The 21,432-nt window shown below is 41.5% G+C and overlaps 2 protein-coding genes across 4 annotated transcripts in view; both read left to right on the plus strand.

Annotated features, from left to right (window-relative positions):
- The window catches only part of arhgap29a (Rho GTPase activating protein 29a), a 37,394-nt gene extending 34,088 nt beyond the window's left edge, over positions 1–3,306 (plus strand). For 2 of the 3 annotated variants that reach the window (XM_069151383.1, XM_069151386.1), the window contains 5 exons: positions 8–145; positions 414–649; positions 763–1,078; positions 1,189–1,297; positions 1,411–3,306. In XM_069151383.1, coding sequence (XP_069007484.1) covers positions 8–145; positions 414–649; positions 763–1,078; positions 1,189–1,297; positions 1,411–2,372 — 1,761 coding nt within the window. In that variant the 3' untranslated portion in view covers positions 2,373–3,306. The remainder of the gene's footprint in view (positions 1–7; positions 146–413; positions 650–762; positions 1,079–1,188; positions 1,298–1,410) is intronic. The other variant, XM_069151385.1, reaches the window with a different exon arrangement.
- Positions 3,307–4,288: 982 nt separating this feature from the next.
- abca4a (ATP-binding cassette, sub-family A (ABC1), member 4a) overlaps positions 4,289–21,432 on the plus strand; it is a 37,211-nt gene continuing 20,067 nt past the window's right edge. The window contains exons 1-11 of the mRNA XM_069151387.1: positions 4,289–4,354; positions 5,912–6,005; positions 6,126–6,267; positions 6,461–6,600; positions 9,008–9,135; positions 9,567–9,764; positions 12,976–13,065; positions 14,984–15,218; positions 16,321–16,460; positions 18,918–19,034; positions 19,740–19,937. Of these exons, the coding sequence (XP_069007488.1) occupies positions 4,289–4,354; positions 5,912–6,005; positions 6,126–6,267; positions 6,461–6,600; positions 9,008–9,135; positions 9,567–9,764; positions 12,976–13,065; positions 14,984–15,218; positions 16,321–16,460; positions 18,918–19,034; positions 19,740–19,937 (1,548 nt within the window). The remainder of the gene's footprint in view (positions 4,355–5,911; positions 6,006–6,125; positions 6,268–6,460; positions 6,601–9,007; positions 9,136–9,566; positions 9,765–12,975; positions 13,066–14,983; positions 15,219–16,320; positions 16,461–18,917; positions 19,035–19,739; positions 19,938–21,432) is intronic.

Here is a 21,432-nt window from a genome sequence, read left to right on the forward strand (position 1 = left end):
TCTGAAGGGTATCTACCGCGTGAACGGTGCCAAGTCTCGGGTGGAGAAGTTGTGCCAGGCGTTTGAGAATGGCAAGGACCTGGTGGAGCTCTCGGACCTCTATCCCCACGACATCAGCAATGTGCTCAAACTCTACCTGAGACAAGTAGGTGGCCTCTCAAACCACATCCTTTTAACATAAGATAGTCACCAAAATGTGATTCAAAATTCTGCACAGCAAAATCCCTGCAGTGCCGTTTGTTTGTCTTTGTTTATTTTTGGCACATTTTTAGCCTCTCGTCCCACCAGATCTTATCTCATTTCTAATTCCGTACCTCTTGTGTATTTACTTACATATTTCAGTAGTCTGTTTATTATTAACTTCCTTGTTTTGCTTATTTTTTCCAATTCTTTTTTCCCTCTGTACGTTCCAGCTTCCAGAGCCGCTCATCCTGTTCCGCTACTACAACGACTTCATCGGTTTGGCCAAAGAAAGCCAGAGTATCATCGTGGAGGAGCTCGAAGCGCTGCGGCTTAGTCCCGCCCTCGCGAGCCCGGCCCAGGTCAGCGTGGACCTCAACCGAGTCCTGTTCAAGATCAAGGATCTGCTGAGGCAGCTGCCACCAGCTCATTACAAGACACTGCAGTTCATCGTGGAGCATCTTCACCGGTAGGGAGTCGAGCACCGGCTCTGGGCTTCCATCAAATAAGCCGTAAAACATGTTCCTGGACTCAGTTTCGTTGATAATTCATCATTCCCTCCTTCTTCCTTCCTCTTTCCAGGGTGACAGAGCAATCAGATGAGAACAAGATGACGGCCAGCAATCTGGGAATCATCTTTGGCCCGACGCTGATCAAACCGAGGCAGGCCGATGCTGAAGTTTCCCTTTCCTCCCTGGTGGATTACCCCTATCAGGCGCTCATCGTGGAGCTCCTGATCAAACACTACCAGATGGTCTTCGACACGCCCCTCAGTCCTCTAAGCCGCACCTCGCCTACTGAGGTCGACGCCCACCACTGCCACGATACCCGCCTTACCCAACAGGAGAAGGAGCAGCGGCTGAGCAGGCACTCCAAGTCGCTGGGAGACATTAAGGAGGTAACAGTTTGACAGTTGCTTATATTAATGGTACTGCTTGAGTATACATAATGTATACAACATCATTTTCCAGTTCTCATTCAGCGTTACTGTCTGTCTTACCCTCACAGCAGAGCTCTAAGGTCTACAAGAGACATTCCTCCATTATTCCTTCTTCGCATCTGTTGGCTGAGGTTGAGGAGACCATGCCAAGCCTCGACGGAAGTGACTTTGAACCTGGTTAGTTTCCAAAGCCAGATAATAACAGAAGGCAGTGTTAGTAGGCCCATGAATGCCCTAGTCTGCTTTATTTTACTTTGTGTGTTTAACCTCTTTTAAATCTGTGTTTGCAGCTGATGAAATGGATTCAGAGACCCTCGATGCGGTTTCGTCATCAAGTGTCCCTGAGGTCCCAAAACCTGGCGAGAAAGGCCTCTGTGGTTCTCCACATATCACAGTGGCCAGGGTCCAGCTTCGACAACCTCGCAACAAACTCTCCTCTCGGCCAATTAGCATGCCGGCAGAGCGAATACTCAACCGAGGCCAAATAAACGAGAACAACACCCGGAACAGCGCCGAGCAAGATGACCGGAAAGGAGGCAGCTGTGACCAGTCCATCGAAGAGGTGGACGAGACTGAAAACACGAAATTGCGAGCGGGCATGCATTACCGGAGTACGTTCATCGACACCCAGACATTACGCAGAACTTGGGACAAACAGTACAAGCATGATGCTTCCAGAGCTGTAAGACTCGTGGCCAGTTTGCCTTCGGACAGTGCAGCGGGGGATGCCAACAACTTATCAGCTTCTGTACCGTCAACCTTCTCCCTTGGAACTACAGGGGGCACGATCAGCACCATTTACCCCAACAGACCTTACGCAGTCGCAGTGCGACCCAGCAGGACTTTGAGAAGGGAGGACAATGTTTCCAGGTATAACCCCGTTGCGACGGTTTTCAGACCTCCCAGGACTCTCCAGCCTCCCCCAGGAACATTCTACAAGCCGCCATCGAGGAGCAAAGCCAAAGCGCTGCAGAACTGTGCCTTAGCTAACAGCGCAGAGGAAGAAGATGATGACGATGACGAAGATGAGGATGAGGAAGAGGAGCTGGGGATTGAGATAGAGGTGTCTGTAGATGAGCCTCTTGAAGAGGACAATGAGGTCGAGCAGGCGGCCATGTCTCAGTCTCCCATGTCTCAGTCTCCCAGTTCTAGCCCAGAGGAACTGGGCTCAAACCAGGCCAAACCAATGTACCAGAGACTACGGCCCAGGCGCCTCCAAGAGGTCGAACACAGAGAGGCTCATTTTGTTTGATCCACTAAAAGACACTAAGAAACAGGGGTCGATTGTGTGCCATACTATTTTAGAAAAAGACGAAGAAACATCGGCGATTCGTCTGCAAAGAAAATGAACAGATGTATGATTGCGGGCACTGCGTGTAAAATCATTGTACCAATTATTGTCCCGTTGGTCCTCAAAAGACAAACAGGATGCACTTAAAATTCTGTATATCATTAACCTGATTCCTCAAATCCTTCATTTACCAATCGGTTGCTCCGTACACTCTGACGTCTAGTCAGAATATTTATGTTTTTTTTTTAAACTGTGCAATTTGTTTGAATATTTTGTATAAATTTCTTACTGGCTCACTATCTATGTATGTTTATATACCAAAAAAAAAAAAAAATGTTACAATAGTGCATATAGCCACAATGCTGAAAACCTTTTGGTGCACTTACCTGACGTCAATACTGTTCCACAAATCCTGTCAAAGTCATGTCTCCCCTACTGTGAGTAAGAGTGTTTTAAACTGTTACATGTAGGTTTTAATTAATCATTTTTGCTAATAACTTCTGTATAAAGCAATACAATGTCGTACTGAGTATCGTTATGAAGCACCAGTTGCAAAGGGTATACATCCACTTGTTTTTATACTGTTCAACTTGGATGGTGTCAACTTTGTCTGAAAAGCTTTTAGAAATGCCACTGGATTCTATATAACATTTTAAATTTCTTAATAGCCAAAGTTTTTTATTTTTTATTTTTTTCACAATTTAAGTAGTCTGATCAATAACCTAAATCTTACAGGTTCTTTGTAAGTAATAGGAGGAGCATCATTTATTTAAATGGTATATGTTTTTCATGGTATTGTACAAGGTTGGCAGAATGTGGAAAAGTTCAGTGTAAGAAAGCAGGTACATGAAAACAAACACCCTTTTGTAACTTATTAAAATATACCTGACAACTATGATGGTCTGCTGTTTTTATTTTTCTTTAAATGTCCACAACAACTGTTCCAAGGTTATCTGAAATTCAGTCGTGACAGAAGTTTAGAAGAAGTTACTACATGATAAAAAAAATTATGTAGATAATAAGAATATAATAAGAATATAATGTTGACCTGATGCCATGAAAAGAATAACCTGCTCATTATGACATTTGCTACATTTGGTTGAACTGTAATTAAAATTCAAATATTCATTCTTTAATGGAGTTAGGATTATAACAGTGGTTGGATTATACGGTGTAAAGAAGGCCAGGTGGTTAGGGCATTTAGGTATCTACAAATGGGAGAGAGGCGTGAGCAGTCTCCCTGCACTGAGAAAGGAGATTAAATCAATCTGCTTAACTATTCACAAACAAGCTGTGTTAGCAACCACAAGGAACACTCAGGAGACTATGTGCTGGTATGCTTTATCTATTGGGTATCAATCTACTGCGCAGGTGTTTTTCTGAGGTAAGTGATACGTTATTCTGTTTTATATGCTTTATAGTTTAGTTACAGTGGATCCTATTGACGTGGTCGTCTTAAAATGCCGTGATATCTGTATATTACTTTGCTCAGACGTAGTGCTGTATACGTGCATCAGGGTTGTGACGCATTTTATGAGTTTTAGTCGTACCATTAACTGCAAACTACTTGACAGCATGTCTGTAGACTGGGGGAAATGTCTGTAACAGTTATGCTGATCATGTGAAGTGTTGAGCTCATTAACCTAATTACTGAGCTATTGCTGGTCCTCACCTGGAGCTGAGGAGGAATGGACGGCCGGGTTTGCGGTGAACATGGAAGCAAAGCCACAGAGTGTCGTCTTTTGAGTTAAACGTTTATATTAAAGTCGCAAATGTCTCGGTAAAACTAGATAAAGAGATGTTGTTGAAATGATTGTCTGGCTAAACACAGGTTCGTTGGCTGGAGCCAGCCCCTGCGGGGGTGAAAGGGAGGCTCCATGGGGGCAGGACGGCAGGTCAGACTCCTGCTGTGGAAGAACTGGACAATCCGCTGGAGGCAGAGGGTAAAATCCCATCATCCATTAATTACACCATACACTTATGCCAGAAAAGGTTACGGTTAACTAAATGGTATTTTTCTATGCACATGATACCAACTAATTTACCTTAAAGGTTATTTTGACCAAAACATGCATTTAAGAGTTCATTTGATTTGAATCCAAAAGAACACGTTTTCGCAGAACTGAAGAATCCTTCCGGATCTGAATGAGTTGGAAAACTAGACTGACCGTGACCTGAGATGACTGGGGAACTAACTCGCATTGATGCACACAGTTTAGACAGTTCAAGAGAAGAACTTATTCATTGCTGCTCTCTTTTGAGCATATAACTGTATGTTTGAATATTTTCAATATTTCTGCATGAATATAACTTAAAAACAACAACAATGACAAATTCTTACAGGAGTCCTATAAGTAGATAAGGAGAACACAATTAAACCAAAATAATACACAAATATTCCACCTGGTCATTTATTTATTGAGTATAATGAACCAATATTACATCTGTGAGTATTTATAAAAGTATAACCGCCAGGATTAGCAGTTAATTTGAGGTGAAATTAGAGTCAGTGTGTTGGAGGCGTGTTACAAAGAACAGATCTATTTAAAGTGTTGCTGCGTTCAAATAGAACTCGTGAGCTCGTGGTCACAACATGGGAAGTCGCGTGCACCATAGACATAATACACCGTCTGCTCTGTCGTGAACATATAGAAAATTTGGTGTTCTGACGATGTGAATACCACACAAATCACAACACAGGTTATTTCATGGCATTAAACACATTAAAGTACTTACAGCAGAACTTTACAACATTATGCAGAGTTCATATGGACTCTTCTCCTGTACACCATAAATACCGTAAATGTCTGCAGACCTCAGAAAAAAGAGTTGTTGATGTTCATCAGGTTAGAAAAAGTTGCAAAACCTGCTCTAAAGAGTTTGGACTGCACAGTTAAGACTGATGGTGTGCAAATGAAGGAAATTCAAGATCACTGTCACAAACAAACATCTGAGAGAAAAACTGATGTTGTTTCAGGTCATATTCATGTACAAATGTAGAAAATTCTAAAGAGTTCATAAACTTTAAAGCACCACTGTATAATATTGAAAGTTGTAGGCTTTTCTACTGTTACATATACACTAGTAACTCATTCTCACTCAGCATTCATGTCAATTAATCCAACTATTTTTCATCATTTCAAATACCAAACTTTCTATTGCAGCTGCTCAACTGAGAGTTTATTGTATTTTCTGAGTAGAATATTATACAGGCTGTTTGATATGTATAGTGGCATCACCTTGACTTACTGAAGACTGTCAGGACTACCACATCAAGCGAAGTGGTAACATACACCTCAAGTGTTAAAGGATTAATTGCCTACTGCACCAGTTTATCAAGTGTCAAACTAGAGAAATGTATGTTTATGTTTTTTAGTCCTTTTTGCATCTATTCAGAAACCAAACACTTTTGACATATTAAGTGAATGAGTCACGGACTGAAAACAACCTTCAGAGTGAAATGCAGATTACATATAACGTGTGTTGTGTATTTTAACCAGGTCCGGTTCTTCATGGAGATCATGTGGCCTGTTATGCTGTTCATGGTACTGGTGTGGCTGAGAAAAGTGAATCCTCTGTACCGTCAACATGAATGTGAGCAAAGAACTTTTTAAAACAGAAACTGTCTGCAACATTTCAGACCACAGAGACAGAAAGACAACAATCCTTCTCATAAATGTTCATAACAGCTAAACAGTATCTCATCTACCTCAGGCCACTTCCCCAATAAGGCCATGCCCTCGGCTGGAGTCCTGCCGTGGATCCAGGGAATCTTCTGTAATGCCAACAACCCCTGTTTTCAATATCCAACCCGCGGTGAATCTCCTGGGCTGGTGTCCAACTACAACAACTCCATGTAAGCATCACTCTGAGGGTGATTGTTTTAATCCAGAAGTGTTGAATTCCTATGAAATATATTTATCCAAGATGAAGAGGCAGAATTATGTAATGGAGTCAAACAGAATACATTTAGTTTAACTTGTTTAGAAGACTTAAATGTGGTGTTAATCTGTTGACACGTGTGTTCTGTGATTGATTTTGCTCCTCAGATTGGCTCGGTTGTATTTGGATGCACAAGAGCTTCTTTTAAGTGACCCGGAGTTTTTGCAGCTTGGTCGCCTCTGGAGGGAAGTGAATGCCATGAGTAACTTCATGGACACTCTGCGCACCCATCCTGAATGGGTCTCAGGTCAGTGCTGCAGGCTTTCATCAACATCCTACAAAAACAATATCTATAGAAGCAAAAAAAAAGGTCAGGGAGTTTATTCTGGGTAGTTGGCGCAATAAAATATACTTTATAGGCTTCCCGCTAAAAGCTTTAAGTTGGAAGTTTATATATTGTTTGTGCTCCTGGAAGCACATTCAAGTACCGTTTAAGTGTATTTTGTAAAGGTATTATAAACATCTATGGTTTTGATTTGCTAATCTTTGAGGATAAATGTCAAGCTTTAAAACTGGAAACCATCATCTGGTAATAAACTGCACTACAGTCTACATGACACCTCACATATTTCCCCACAGTCTGTACAGTGTAACCCAGTTAAATCACATGGGTTTAAGACAGGCCTGTAATGTAAACTGCTTACTTTTTCTGCCAGCATGTTGTTTATTTGTTGGGAAAACGGTTAATGTGCCACCCGTCCACACTCCTCTCCCCACTAGTGAACGTAGAAACACTAATCTGCTCATCTATACATGTACATGGACGGTATGTTGTGCTGTACTGGACCGTGTTTCCCTACTAAAATAAGCTTTTTTATGATGGGAGTGGAGTGAGCGTGAGTGCATTCCAGCCTGTGAGTGATTATGTCTGGCTGCTCTCTGTGCTGCCACTCTCATGGAGAAATATGTAGATGGACTAACAGAGCTAACAGAGATATGGATCCACATTCCGGCCAAGTTCCCAGGAACCCCGGGAAAGAAAACCGAATCATGTTGAGAACCAACTTATGTAAGGGATGAACAAAAAACAAAAAAATGGTTGGAACAGACGTTCACATTCAGGAGTGCAAGGCCTTTGATGATGAGCGAAAGTGTATATATGTGTGTGTCCAGCTGTATGTGCTCCATAATAATGTATCCCAACAGAAAGGCCTTCTGTATGATGGCACCTTGGATATGGTTTGACATTTTTTAGATGTACATTTGTTTGATTTGTGGCATACAGTGGGAAGAGAAATGATCAGCCAGTGCCCACCAGCACCTCTAACACTCACTAATTAACACATCAATCCAGATTTTTTTTCTATCATCTATACCAGAGCTGCTCAAATTATGGCCCAAAGACCAAGTTTGGTCCATACTTTATTTGTTTTTTGGCATTTAACAAGTTCTTGCTTTGCCCCCCCTCCTCCCCCCTCCACACACACACACACACACACACACACACACACACACACACACACACACACACACACACACACACACACACACACACACACACAACATATGGAAGCGTTTTGCGTTTGACAATAATTTGTGCAAATAATAAAAAAATCTAGTTACATTTTTGATCTTTCATGGGAAAGAATTTGGGCACCTTTGATCTACACAAACCTAACATGCAAAAATGAAATATAAAATGCTGTTTTATGGGAATTTGTATGGACTTTGTTTTGGACAGGGCCAGTTACAAAGCAACTAGTAAAGACTGAAAGTTAGGCTGCCTGTTTCTTTATGCTAAGCTAAGCTAACTGGCTGCTGACTATAGTATTATATTTACGTGTTATCTTTACTGTTACGTAACTCTGGCAGGATGTGAATAAGCAATTATTAACAAAATGTAATCGTTTCTTAATTACCACATTACAAGCTTAAATGCCCAAGGTGCACAATGATGTAGATGTTGTACAACATACATGTGATGAAATATCATTTTTTAACGACTCTGTCGTGACTTGCCTCCTAATACTCTGTGTCCTCAACGTCACCACGAAAACATGTATTACGTCAACAGATATATCCCCTTTTTCTCATCATGTGGCACAGTAAAGCTTTTACATTTTTCTGTGAGTTTATAAAGCACAAACGTATTTTTATTATAAAATAGGTGTAGAAATCAAATAATCTCAAGAGCTTTTTTGGAATTGATTTGCCCTCTTGGCAGAAACATGCTCTCAGGACTTCCATTCAATGAAAAAGTGTAATGAACGTGTAATGAACTTTTCCCGCCTCTCCACGCCCTTTCCTTCTTTCACCCTCTGTGTTGTTTTCAACGGGTGCACTACGAGGCAGGTTCTCCGACAGAACCGGGAGAGAGGCCAAAACAGCACTTTGCCGAGCAAAGCAAACTATATTCATGCACAGACAGGCCGCTGGCAATAATGTGACAGTTCAGAGGTGGAGTGTCTTCATCCGATGTTTCTATCCTGTTAATGAAGCAGATTTGTTCAGACATGCCTGAAAATATGTGTCACTAAGGATCCACATTTTTCCAACCTTCCCACATCTCGGCTCAAAGGGAAGTTTCATAATAACAGCACGTAGTTATTAAAGCCAAACAGCACATGAATGTACAAGTGAGGACACTAAAGGAATCCATTCACATTACCTCATTAATTTCATGTCACGTGAGCGGCCTCTGTCTCTCTCTGCAGGTCGAGGAGTGAAGGTGGAGATGATCCTGAAGGACGATGAGACTCTGACGTCATTCCTGCTGAGAGACATTCCTCTGACAGAGTCTGTGGTCAATCATCTGGTTAATGCCCAAATCAGGCCTGAACAGGTACTTAGACACTCACACACATATAAACACACACACATAAATCAGAACCACTGGGTTAGTGCGAGCAGCAGCCGGCGCACAGACCAGTCAGACTCTGCTGGAGCACTTAAGAGTGTAAAACATGAAGGGGGACCTCAGCTTATTTTGAGGACCTGAAAGTTTCCCCCCGGTAATCACTTCTTCCCTCCGCTGTCCCTCTTGGAAAAGCTATTTGGGCTTCGAGGAGTTCAACATAAACTGTACAGACCACAGGCACAAAATGTATTGATGACACTGTAAAGTGAATATACACACAGTAACACGGTTATTTGACTCAGGAAATGGAGGAAAAACGACTCATCTGTCAGCCTGGACTGAAGACATGACGAGGATCTAAATCTCTGTTTGACATAACTCGAACCTTCGCTCATGTCCTGTCCGCTGTCTTTCAGTTTGCCTTTGGGGTCCCAGACTTCCATTTAAAAGACATCGCCTGCAGCCTGAACCTGCTGGAGCGATTCCTCATCTTCCCCAACCACCGAGGACTCTACGCCGTCCGCAACGCCATGTGCATCCTCACGCCACAGCGGCTGCAGATCATTGAGGACAGATTCTACGCCAACGTCGACTTTTTCAAACTCTTCCGGCTGGTCAGTGCTGGTTCACTCTTGGATTTAGAGGCCTGATGTGTGTAACAGTATGAACACATTGAAACAAATTCAAGTGTGTAATCACAACACACACCAGAGATTAACAAAAAAATGTGTGGCAAAAATACAGTAAGCTAAATTCTCATTACTAAAGCAGCCTCAAAACTTAATTGTGCCATAATTAACTGGGACTGCCTTTGTTCACATTTACACACTGCTCATAGCTTTGCCAGTGAAATTATTAAGCCATCCTTTGTGGTCTGACTGTATACAGTCCATGGAAATATCATTACATCACAATTTGGCAGAGTTATCCAATTAGTTAATGAATAGGAACAAGGGCAGTATAGCGCTGTATTTGGATGTGTCCCATTTGGGATTTTGCCATCTTTATTAACTTACTTGCAGAGATCTATGTGGGATAAATCAGAGAGGACAGAGCCAAGTGCTGGCTGACCTAAAGTTTAGCTGGCAGAAGGCATGATTTGGCAGGAAATGGCATTTGTAAGATAGTTATCAAGTAGTGTCAGAAAGTGTTAACTTTTAGCCACACTTTGTCCCTTACAGAAAAAAAACAAAGAGTTTTCCACATGGCACACATGTGATCCTTTGTATGACACATGTTTACCACATGTTGACACATGATAACATGGGGAAAATATGTGGAAAGGTTTTCCCATGGGAATCATACATGGGTCTTTTACACATTACACCATGAAAATGTTCCAAAACGACATGTTTCCATTGGCAAAACTCATGTTTACCGTGTGCATGTGATCACATGGGTTTTTGCACGTGAGACTCATGTTTGTTCTGTAAGGGGTGTCTAATAAATGCATTCATATGGATAGTGTATGTTGCAACCAACACATGTAATCCAGAGAAAATTGAAATTGCCACACAATTCATATTATTTATGATGTTAATGACATTTTTACTTACTTTACTTGAACAGAAGTGTTTATTATAATACTATTACGTTACTATTCAAATACTATATTATACAACTAAAAAAACCCTACCACTTTCACTGATCGGCTACAGGTAAAAGTTATCATGTCTCAGTTATTTATCTCATTGCATCATCATCACACCCTCAGCTCAACATGAAGTCCACTCACACTTGTGTACATTTTGCGTTTTAGCTGGTTGCAGCTCACGTCCGACTTCACGTCAGCGGTTTCTTCTCATATCACATCCAGATCAAATTCTAACCAGCTCACACAAGCCCATCGTCTCACATACATTTTGAGTCAGGAGACACAACAGATAAACAGCTGTCAGTATTTTTACAAGGGTTGTGACTCATTGGGTGGCACACATGTTTCTCAGAGGAAATGCAGAGCAAAGTAAACATGTTTTCCTCCTGCATGCATTAAAAACAAAAACCTCAAAGATACAAAACGCCACTTTGTGTACGAGATATGATTTCAAGATAACTTTCATGTCACTATCTGATTTTATTTGATCTTATTATAGTGCATTAATTTGGCTGGAATATACGATCTGAGTATTTTAATATTAGACAAAGACAATAAATTAAAACTAAAAAAAAACATTAATTAGCTGCCAAAGACTAAATTAAGACTGTGCTTGCATGCTTCAACTAGACAGGGATAATGCAGACAAGTAGTACAACGGTAAGCATGAGCTGACCAGCCAGACTTGGCTCTTGTCTCTTCCTGTAGTTGGCTGGTGTGGAGTCACTGCTCTCTTAAGTAATCAGTGCAAGTAAACATGGGCCAAAACAACATCAATGGCTTCCCTCGGCATTCGTCTTCATCCAATCATGTCAGACTGGGTCAAGTGTGCTTAGTCGTATGTGCCAGCATGTCTGTCTCTGTCTGTGTTATTATTCCCACTGCGTTCAGTCTTAAACATCAGTATTTGTTTTGCAATATTGGCCACTGGGAGCTGTCCAGTATCACTACAGACACTGGCATTGCTTGTAATTTTACAGACTTAATTAATTTTACTCAAATCACGCACGCACACACACACACACACACACACACACACACACACACACACACACACACACACACACACACACACACGCGCGTACACACACACACACACACACACACACACACACACACACACACACACACACACACACACACACTCTCTTTTACCCTCATGCATTGAGATAGGAAGAAATGTCCAAGAGGAAGGATGTTTCCGTTGGCAACTCTGTGTCTTGGCCTCGCGCTGCTTCCTGAACCTTTAGTCTATTGTGTTGAGAGCTTTCTGGAAGCTTTCTGCAAAAACCAGAAGATCCTCAATAGCAACTAGTCTCAGGTAAAGAGAAGGGAAAGCTATAACTAACTACAGTTGTATGAGATAAAGTTGATTTAAAACCTTACTTAAGTAAAAGTATGTAAGCATCAGTGAAATACACTTAAAGACTGCATTAATGTGCGTTTTACTGATATAAGTATCTATAGGTATTTATACACTATTGGTTTGTTTAATCGACAGTTAGACATCCTATTCCATAAGATCGTCATGTGTTTGTAGCGTCGCTGTCCTGTGAGAACCACGTGTCGCTAAAAAAGTCAACAGGCTCATACAAATAGTCCTTTTTTTCAACTTTCTGACGATGCATTTTCAAAGCGGCTTTTTAAATACTTTATTTAGTTTAAGAAGTCGAAGAATGTTCTGGACCCATAAAGGAACATTTATTTGTTCAGTGTATCAGAAAAATTGAAATTCAAAATCACTCAAATTTGGAAGACACATGGTTTTCTCTGGACAGAGAGGTATTGAAAATTGTAATCTGAAAAGTAACTGAAGCTGTCAGACAAATATAGTGGAGTAAAAAGTACAAGATTTTCCTCCAAGATGTAGCAAAGTAGATGTATAGTCACATAAAATGAAAATACTCAAGTAAAGTGGAAGTACCTTAAATTTGTACTGAAGTAAATGTACTTATTTACATTCCACCACTGGCTTTAACATACAGTATTAGTGATAAAGGCAGTTTTCCAGGTATTATTAACTACAACATGTTTATATCTCTACAGATTTTATCATCTAATTTTCCCATATGTCCATAAAATCTATTAGTAACAGCCACTGTGTTCGGAGGAACTTGGGTTTATGGGAAATGCATTTATTATGAAGCTTTTATTACGATAATTGATCTATTATGTGAAGTTGAAAAAGACATTCAAGTATTTTTTCCTTCTGTATTTGTGTTTGCCACCAGCTCCCTCGTGTTCTGGACAGTCACTCTAAGGGCATCGATATTCACTTCTGGGTACGGATCGTTTCTGCTGCTTCGGACAAACTGAACGAGGTAAGACCCCCACAGCCCCCCTGCAGCCCCCCGCAGCCTCCACGTAGTAGCTCCATTCAAAGGTTCACCGCTTGCTATTTTTAGACATCAGGAAACAGTTGCTTCCTCTCGCCTCAGTTTTTACGTAAACACAGACAGTAGGTGGATATCATTTAGTGCGTATAAGGAAGGCTAAATCCAGAACAGGCCCGTTTAGCCTTAAAAACAGATACATCATCATTATGGTGCCATCCCACTGGAAAAACACACACACGCACGCACGCACGCACGCACGCACGCACACACACACACACACACACACACACACACACACACACACACACACACACACACACACACCGAAAGTGCGGGTGAAGCCTCCTGCCATGGAAAAGGTTAAACAACAGTGATGATTAAATGATCTGTTTGTGTGTTTCTTTCTTTCACTGACATGAGGTTTATATTTAATCATATTCCTTTGCTTAGATTACCCTCGTCAGCATATTTTAACGTCTTCAGTGTCACCCTGAGCTCAGTCACTACTACATATGAGCTGCATGCAGTGGATAAAGATCAGTGTCTTTAACAAGTCGGACTTGGACTTGGATCTGACAACTTGTGTTGTGCCTGTATTTAAAGCATTCAGTTTACGGGTGTAGATACATACTGTGATGTTTGTTGTGGATGTTTCCATGGGATGTTCGTCGCAGCGGACAGTCTGACGTCCTGTTGGCGAGACATTCATCTCCGTCAGGACCGAAGCAGTCGTTGGTCAAAGCGGAAGATGGAAAACAATCTGCTCATTCCTCTTATTTTAAATCAGAGACGGAAGATCCCCAAAACTCTTCCAAAGATCAGGTGGTCATGAAAATATGCATGTAGCTACATGTTATTTAGAAATGTAAACTGAACTAAATGTGACATGTGCGATGGTCATGTGTACAGGATAGCATTTTTCATGGTCCTGTGTTGAGTTTATGTGGAAACAATGACATCACAGATCCTGTAAATTAATATTTAAATCACAGGTTCTGGAGGTGTTTTTCCAACTGTAAGTTAACTTCATGTTTTATTACAACAGTACAATTAATATTCCTCAACATACAACTACTCCAGAGTCTTTGATGATTTACTGGATATATAAAAGGGTCATGTTGAGGCATTCAGTTATAAATAGTTCACTTTTTAAGACATTACAATTTCCCATGCAGCTCCTTGAAAGATGTAGCTGATTAAAGTTTAGATGTAGTGGAGGAAAGTAAATAATTACATGAATTTAAGTCCTGTAATTATAGTATAATTTAGAGGTACTTCACTTGAGTATTTCCTGTATTATGAGTATTTTCTGCAACGTTATACTTCCACACCACAAAATCTAAGAGGGAAATATTGAACTCTCTACTCCACAACATTTCACTGACAGCTTCACTTACTTTTCAGACCAATATTTTATACCTACTGTAAAGTGTACGATCAGTTGGTCATATATGCATTAATATACTCAGATTTAGATGCTTCATCATGTGTTGGCATTAGCTCTACCATGACAACATTAAATGCTGCTCGCATATACATGTCTATGGAGCAATAATCCAGCAATTTCACTATATACTGGCACATTTTGCGTTATTAGTACTTTTACTTTTGATACTATAAGTACATTTTACTGACATGTACTTTGATTTCAGTAATATTTTGAATACAGGACTTCTACTTGTAATTGAGTGTTTTTTCATTGTGATATTGCTGCTTTTACTGAAATAAATGCTCTGAATTCTCCTTCCACCACCGTTTGGATGTACTTTTGTGTGTTTTTAAATCAATGAGCTAGATGTCTTTAATGCTGTCTCTTATTCATTTTACTAATATAACAAATGAATTTACACATTTCCACTGATCCTTTTTAACGAACGCTCTGTTGTCTCTTGTTTTTCTCCAGTTCTCCCAGAGGAGTAGCTTCAGGGAGTTCATCCAGGTCACGACTCCTCTCTTCCAGAACAACCTGTCTTTCAGGGAGGTGATGGCTGCTGCCTCCAGCCTGGTGTGTGGCTACACTGAGGGGGCTTTCTCCCGAGTCACCTCCTTTAACTGGTACGAGGACAATAACTACAAAGCTTTCCTGGGCATCGTCAGAGGCTGGTCTGAGGCCCACTACACGTATGACAACAGCACCAGTGAGTAAACACCATATCATAGTGTAACAGATATTAGACTATACCAAACCAAAGGAATTGTTCATGAGACTGGAACAATGTTTCTGTCCATTTTTTGGAGTACACTTTCTTTCAATTGTGCTTAATATGTAGAATGTGCTTAATAGATGTCCCTGATTTGACAGACCCACTGTTTTTATACTGTGTCACTTTATGCTTTTAGTTCACTTTGATGGTTAGTTTGAAAGATATCACAAAGCCCACAGATGTGTGACTCTATGTTTGTTTGGGATTGTTTTCATGCTGCAAAATGAATTTGGGGACAAACCAGATGCCTCCCTCATGTTATTGCATGATGGATAAGAGTCTAAGAGAATAAACAGGACTGTGTACTCTGGCCCACTTTAGAAATGTGTCATGCAAGAGAAAAACTTTTTCCTTTTTTTCTGAATTCCTTTGTTCAGGATGAATTGCTCTTTGTATTTTTGCAAAGCAGGTTTTTCTCCATTTCACCTGCAAATTTAATCCAGTCTTCACCTGCCAAATGAAAACAAACCACCCTTTGTGTTTTGATGAGCCGTACAGTTTTCTCATAATTGCTAAATTTGTTGGTGGCATGGACCTAATATTGTACTATAGGCCTCTAATTGCCCTACCTAACTTAAACCTGTTGTGCAGAATTTTTGTCTGCCCCTCTTGCCAGAGTATTACAAAAACTGCGTCAGCAAGTGCTTCCATCATAGACTCTGTCAAAGCCCTCGGTACTGTTGCAGCTGCAAAACGGTGGATAAATTCGGTAAAAGGCCTCACAAATCCTATAAAACAACTTATTCATTGTCAGAATTTGATCCATTTGGTCTAATAACATTTGGAAAGTCTACAGCTGCATGATGGGACTTTAAGGGCTAATCTGAAAGTTAGCCAGCACGGGCGTGTCCCACCAGACACCAGATTTATAACTCTGTACTTTGCTAAAATACAGATTTATCAGGCAGCAGTAGGTTTAATCAGTGTCATGTGAACTCATTTAGCAAGAGCTTGAATATAAAGGACATTCATTTATATGTAAATAGGTTTAAAATTGCAACAGCAGTATCATATAACACACAATCTTTCTCCCCAGCTCCTTTCTGCAATGATCTGATGAAAGAGCTGGAGTCCAACCCTGTCACCAGTGTTGTGTGGAACTCTGTGAAGCCCATGCTGATGGGACGGATCCTGTACGCCCCCGACTCGCCAGCTGTCAGGCAGATCATACGAAATGTAAGCAGCATTATAAAACATGGTTTACTAATCCTGTCACATACACTTAACAGCTTTGAAATATGCCAGTTACGTTCAATTGTTGATCGATATAACCAGTCAACTGAAGCTTGACTTGATGTACTTGATGCCTGGTAGGAGCCTTTGGGAAAAGTCTTAGAACAGACAAGAAGTGATGGATTTATTTTTTGTATTCTGGGCTTAATTTGAATATACAGTGGAATAGGTAACTGGGCAGTTAGCACGGTCACAAGTAAAGACAAGCAATGGCCCGAAAGAAACACAAATGGGAGGAGACACTAAAAATATCCATCCATCCTTTATTTATACCCGCTTTATCCTGTACAGGATCACGGGGGAGCTGGAGCCTATCCCAGCTCACTTTTGGGCGAAGGCAGGATACACCCTGGACAGGTCACCAGACCATCACAGGGCCAACACACAGAGACAGAAACAAAGACCATCCACACCGAAGGGCATTTTTGTAGAATCACCAATTAACCTGAGATGTATGTTTTTTGTATGGTGGGAGGAAGAAGAGAGAACCCACGCAGGCACAGCGAGAACATGCAAACTCCACACAGAAAGGCCCGCCACTAAAAATATCTCAAAATAAAATCAACTAAAGGTGAAATCACAGATGACGACCTTTCTAATTTTTGTTGTTAGTCCATGACATCCATATCTTTGTTTTTCTTCGGAGCGGACAGGTCTACTGCAGTGAACAATGCACTTTACCCCAAAAGGGGATCAGCTTTCCTCATGTCATGTCCAGCCCTTTGTATCTAGATGTAGATACGTGTTGGTCAAAGCCCTGTTGAGGGGGAGCAGCAGTCATGGATGGCTTAGTCGCAATTGACGAACACAAGCCTGATCGGATGTGGTGACTACTGGCGCCATGGCTTTTCACACTGTTATGCAAGCGCCAAAGTCTTCCCTTAAAGACATGCGATCACACACACACAGAGACACACACTTGTGTTTCCTCCTTCCTGACCTTTAATGACCTCTTTGTTTTCCTCTTTCCTCAGATTGGGATCTTAATTGCACTAAGAAAGTTCTAACCAGGGGGTTAATCCATTACTTTCCAGGACTAAAAACATAGCTTCTGTAAAGCTCTTTGTTGTCATGCTGTCAACCCTTCATGCATCAGTGTATTTCAGGAGAAACTCAAAGTGCGTTTAAACGTATGTTTTCACGCTTCATGTGACTGCTCTTGCGTAATGTTGAGCTATGGAGGTCTTTCCTGTGTCCTGCCATCACTTGGCTTTTACTTTGTTCTGCAGAAGTTCTTTAATATAACTTGAATTCAAATTGGGATGTTTTGATTTTGAAGCACAACCACCAAAACAAATCACAAGTATGAAGATCACAAATAACTGTACAGCATAAATGTTCTTGTAACCTCAAACCAAGTCTACATACATCGACTCCATGCTGAGTGATGATAGGACTATCAACAGGACTGAGTACCCCTTACATAAAGGGTAAGATGCATCGTGGTTATGTTTCAGGGCTTCACAGGGGTTTCTTCAATACTTGTGGAGCAGAGTATCACTACGTTGCAGCATTATTCGTATTTATCCGCCTGCATACGTACAGAACACCGTCGCTCTAAGATCCTTCAACTCCTCCCTTTGACGAACTCACCTTCAGGAATCCCCCGGTTCTCCTCTCCTCTCCCTTCGCCTGCTGCTTTAAATTGCCTCATGGAATGAGGAAGCGCTCACTTGTGGGAACCTGACTGGGATTCACTGGGCAGGCTGAATGCATTCAGCCAGTTGTCACCAACGGCCTCCATTGTCACCCCGGCTCCATTGTCCCCATTGTCACCCAAAATCAGACACACACAAGAGGAAGGCGTTTAATTGGGTGTACTCTTGAGTGCTTTCATCCCCCACTGCACATGACTGATTGCTGAAATGGCCAGCCTTGGGTGTGTGCCACACAAAACACTGTACCCACACACACACATCGAGGGATTTTAACGATAAGCGTGCAGTAAATATTTGTCGATTTGGCCCCCGAGTGCGTTTGTTGCACAGTTGCTGGTTATCTGTACGAGCCCGCGGGAATTCTTTGTGTGAGAATGTGTGTGTTGTCTTAGCAAAGCCTGTTTTCACAGAGAGTTTAATGTGGGAATGGTATGTAGCAGGAGATTAGGGAGATCTGTGACAGTGTGTGTATTTGAGAGCCTGAATGTTGTGTACACACGTGTGGATTCGGTGTTTTCCCCAACATGTTCGTGTCCAAAATCACTACGTTTGCCTGTTTTCCACCCAAATATTACATTACATTACATTTCATTTTGCTGACGCTTTTATCCGAAGCGACTTACAATATGTGCAATATGTGCATCATTGAGAGTAGTTGTGTTTGTGTTTTTAAGAATAATGTCCAGCATTTCCAATTTTGAAGCACCAACCACTGACACACACATTTCCATCTCCCCTGCAGGCAAACACAACATTTGAGGAGCTGGAGAGGCTGAGGACGATGGGGAAGGCCTGGGAGGAAGTGGCTCCTCAGATCTGGACTTTTTTCCAAGAAGGAGTCCAAGTCAAGATGATCCGGGTAGGACAAAAATATTGTGTGACTGAATGCATCCATGTCAGGGGTTTGGATTCTTTTAACATGATAGAACTACAAAATAAATGAACAAAAGACTCAATTCCATGGACAACCTCCTTAATAAGACGACTGAATGTAAATTACTTAAACTAAGCGGACTTAACTTGAACTTTTTGGGGGAAATTACATTCACAAATAGAAAAAATAGAGTCTGTGACACATGAGATTTGTATGATAAAGATCTACCTCATTGTTGCCATTCAGCTGACATCCAATGCCCAACAATTGTCTGTTTGAATGAGATGATTAATGATGTTGTTGTTATTTTATCCTGGTCTTTTTCTGCACTAATTTTTCTGAGCTCTCAGGAATTTCCTGCTTGAATATAGATGCTTATCTTTCCACAATATGCCATCTCTTTCCCTTTTCTATTTATCCCTCTCTCTAACTGTCCTTTTTTCTCACGTATTATTCTCTTCCTCTTCCTTGATAGAAGCATTGTTTGTTAGTTTTTTTGTCCCTTTCAAATTGTCCTCATCATGTTACACTACATTTTCTTCACTATAGTATTTCATTCATTGTCTTTTCTTTTTTTTTTGTCTTACTTGTTGTGTCATGTTTATTGTGTTCCTCCCGGTGTCTCTGCACTTAATGAAAAAACAACAACTGGATAAATAAGCATCATTACCCGACTTCCTTTTGTTTCAGGACACCATCTGCAATCCGTCGGTGATGGATTTCATTGACAGGAGTCTCGAGATGGCGCCGTTCTCCTCCGAACACATCCTCAACTTCCTGTACAACGGCCCACCGGAGGAGCGTCCAGACGACTTGCCCAATTTCGACTGGCGAGACATCTTCAACCTTACTGACAGCGTCATTCGGATGCTCAACCAGTATGGAGATGTGAGTGTGACATCTGTTCTTTTAGCTCTTCTTTCCTTTTGTAGGAAGCTAAACTACCTCCCAAATACCACTGACTACATTTTGAGAGATGTTTATCAGTGTGTGGAATCATACTGACTAGTCAAAAGGGGGCTCCACATTTCCAGATGAATATAAAGTGTCAGGATCATCTTTGCAAACTTTTTACCTTTTACTCCCTTTTGGACTCTGACAGTAAGAATGTGGACTGTCTTGCCGTTTCATGTGACCTGAACTGTTAAGTTCGAGGACAGGCCTATTCAGGAAATAATCCAGTTAAGCACAGGTCCTGTCACTGGTTGATTTCCATCCCTGGTTACCCAAACAGTCTGTGCTCAGTGCCGCTCTTGACGTGACGTGAGCATTTAGATAAACCGTCTTTTGGGCTCTGTAATTTGTCCCCCTGTCCAGAGACATGGAAATCCACCCAGGTGGGCATGAGACAGAGCAACACACTAGCTGTCGAAGCTCTTTTGTTTACTGCTGATTTAGGGGAGGGTTAAGGAAAAAAAACAAAACAAAACATCACATACCATCTCTTGTGAGGGCCCTCCACATTTGAGTGGGGGCAAGTGTGTTTGAAACAAAGTTCAAATTGCCCCTTTCCCTGCGGAGGCTAATCGGGATGAGAGGCCAGTCGCGCCAGGGGGTGACACGGGGGGTACCTGGGGGGCACAGCCGGGTGGATGGTTGCTGCTCTTTGTTTTTGTCCGAGTTGAAGCTTACAGCACTTGAGTGTGACAGGGAGAGTGGGAACGATTGAGGCCGATTAGATACAGCTGTCACTCTGCCCACCGTCTTTTATAGAGAGACAACAATGACCGTGGGCTTGATGGCTGCCTGGCTCACGTTGGTGGCATGCAAGCGTATCCCACCACCCAGCGGGGCCGCAGTGTTAGAAGGTGAATGCTCGCGCGAATTAAGGAATGGCCTTTTAGATGTGAATCATTTGTTGGACATGTTTAGTGTGCATTGTGTTAATGCACGCATGCATGTATTTTGGATGCATATCTGTGTTTGAATGGCTAATGGTGTGTATTTGTGTTTTGTGTTTTGGAGGGTGTGTGTGTACTGTCAGGGGTAAATAGCTGTTTTGGAGTGACTGGATCAAGGCACTCCCTATTTGCATTAGCCTACAGTGAATGGCTGCATCAGACAGGCTTTTCAAATGGCCCCTGAAAATGTGTGAGGATCACCATGACTCGGGTCAACACTGGTATCGCTGGGCTTTTCACCTTTTAAACTATATGCTAGCTCAAAGGATGGCAGTGTTGGTCTGTCATTCAGAAATCTTTGTTCAGACTGAAGTATGAAACTGTTTGATGTGAAACTTTGATATATGTGCTTCTTAAAGGATAAATCCAAAATGACTTTTGTAAATGTCAGATTTTTTGCTAGAGCCAGCAGATCAGCATCTTTCATCCACTGAATGGATGCGCACACGATTTTGTAAAGAGATTCATGGTTTCCATTGATT

Source organism: Embiotoca jacksoni, unplaced genomic scaffold, assembly GCF_022577435.1.
Source record: "Embiotoca jacksoni isolate LCO1_2020_lvr unplaced genomic scaffold, fEmbJac1.0.p SCAF_17, whole genome shotgun sequence".
NCBI lineage: Eukaryota > Metazoa > Chordata > Actinopteri > Embiotocidae > Embiotoca > Embiotoca jacksoni.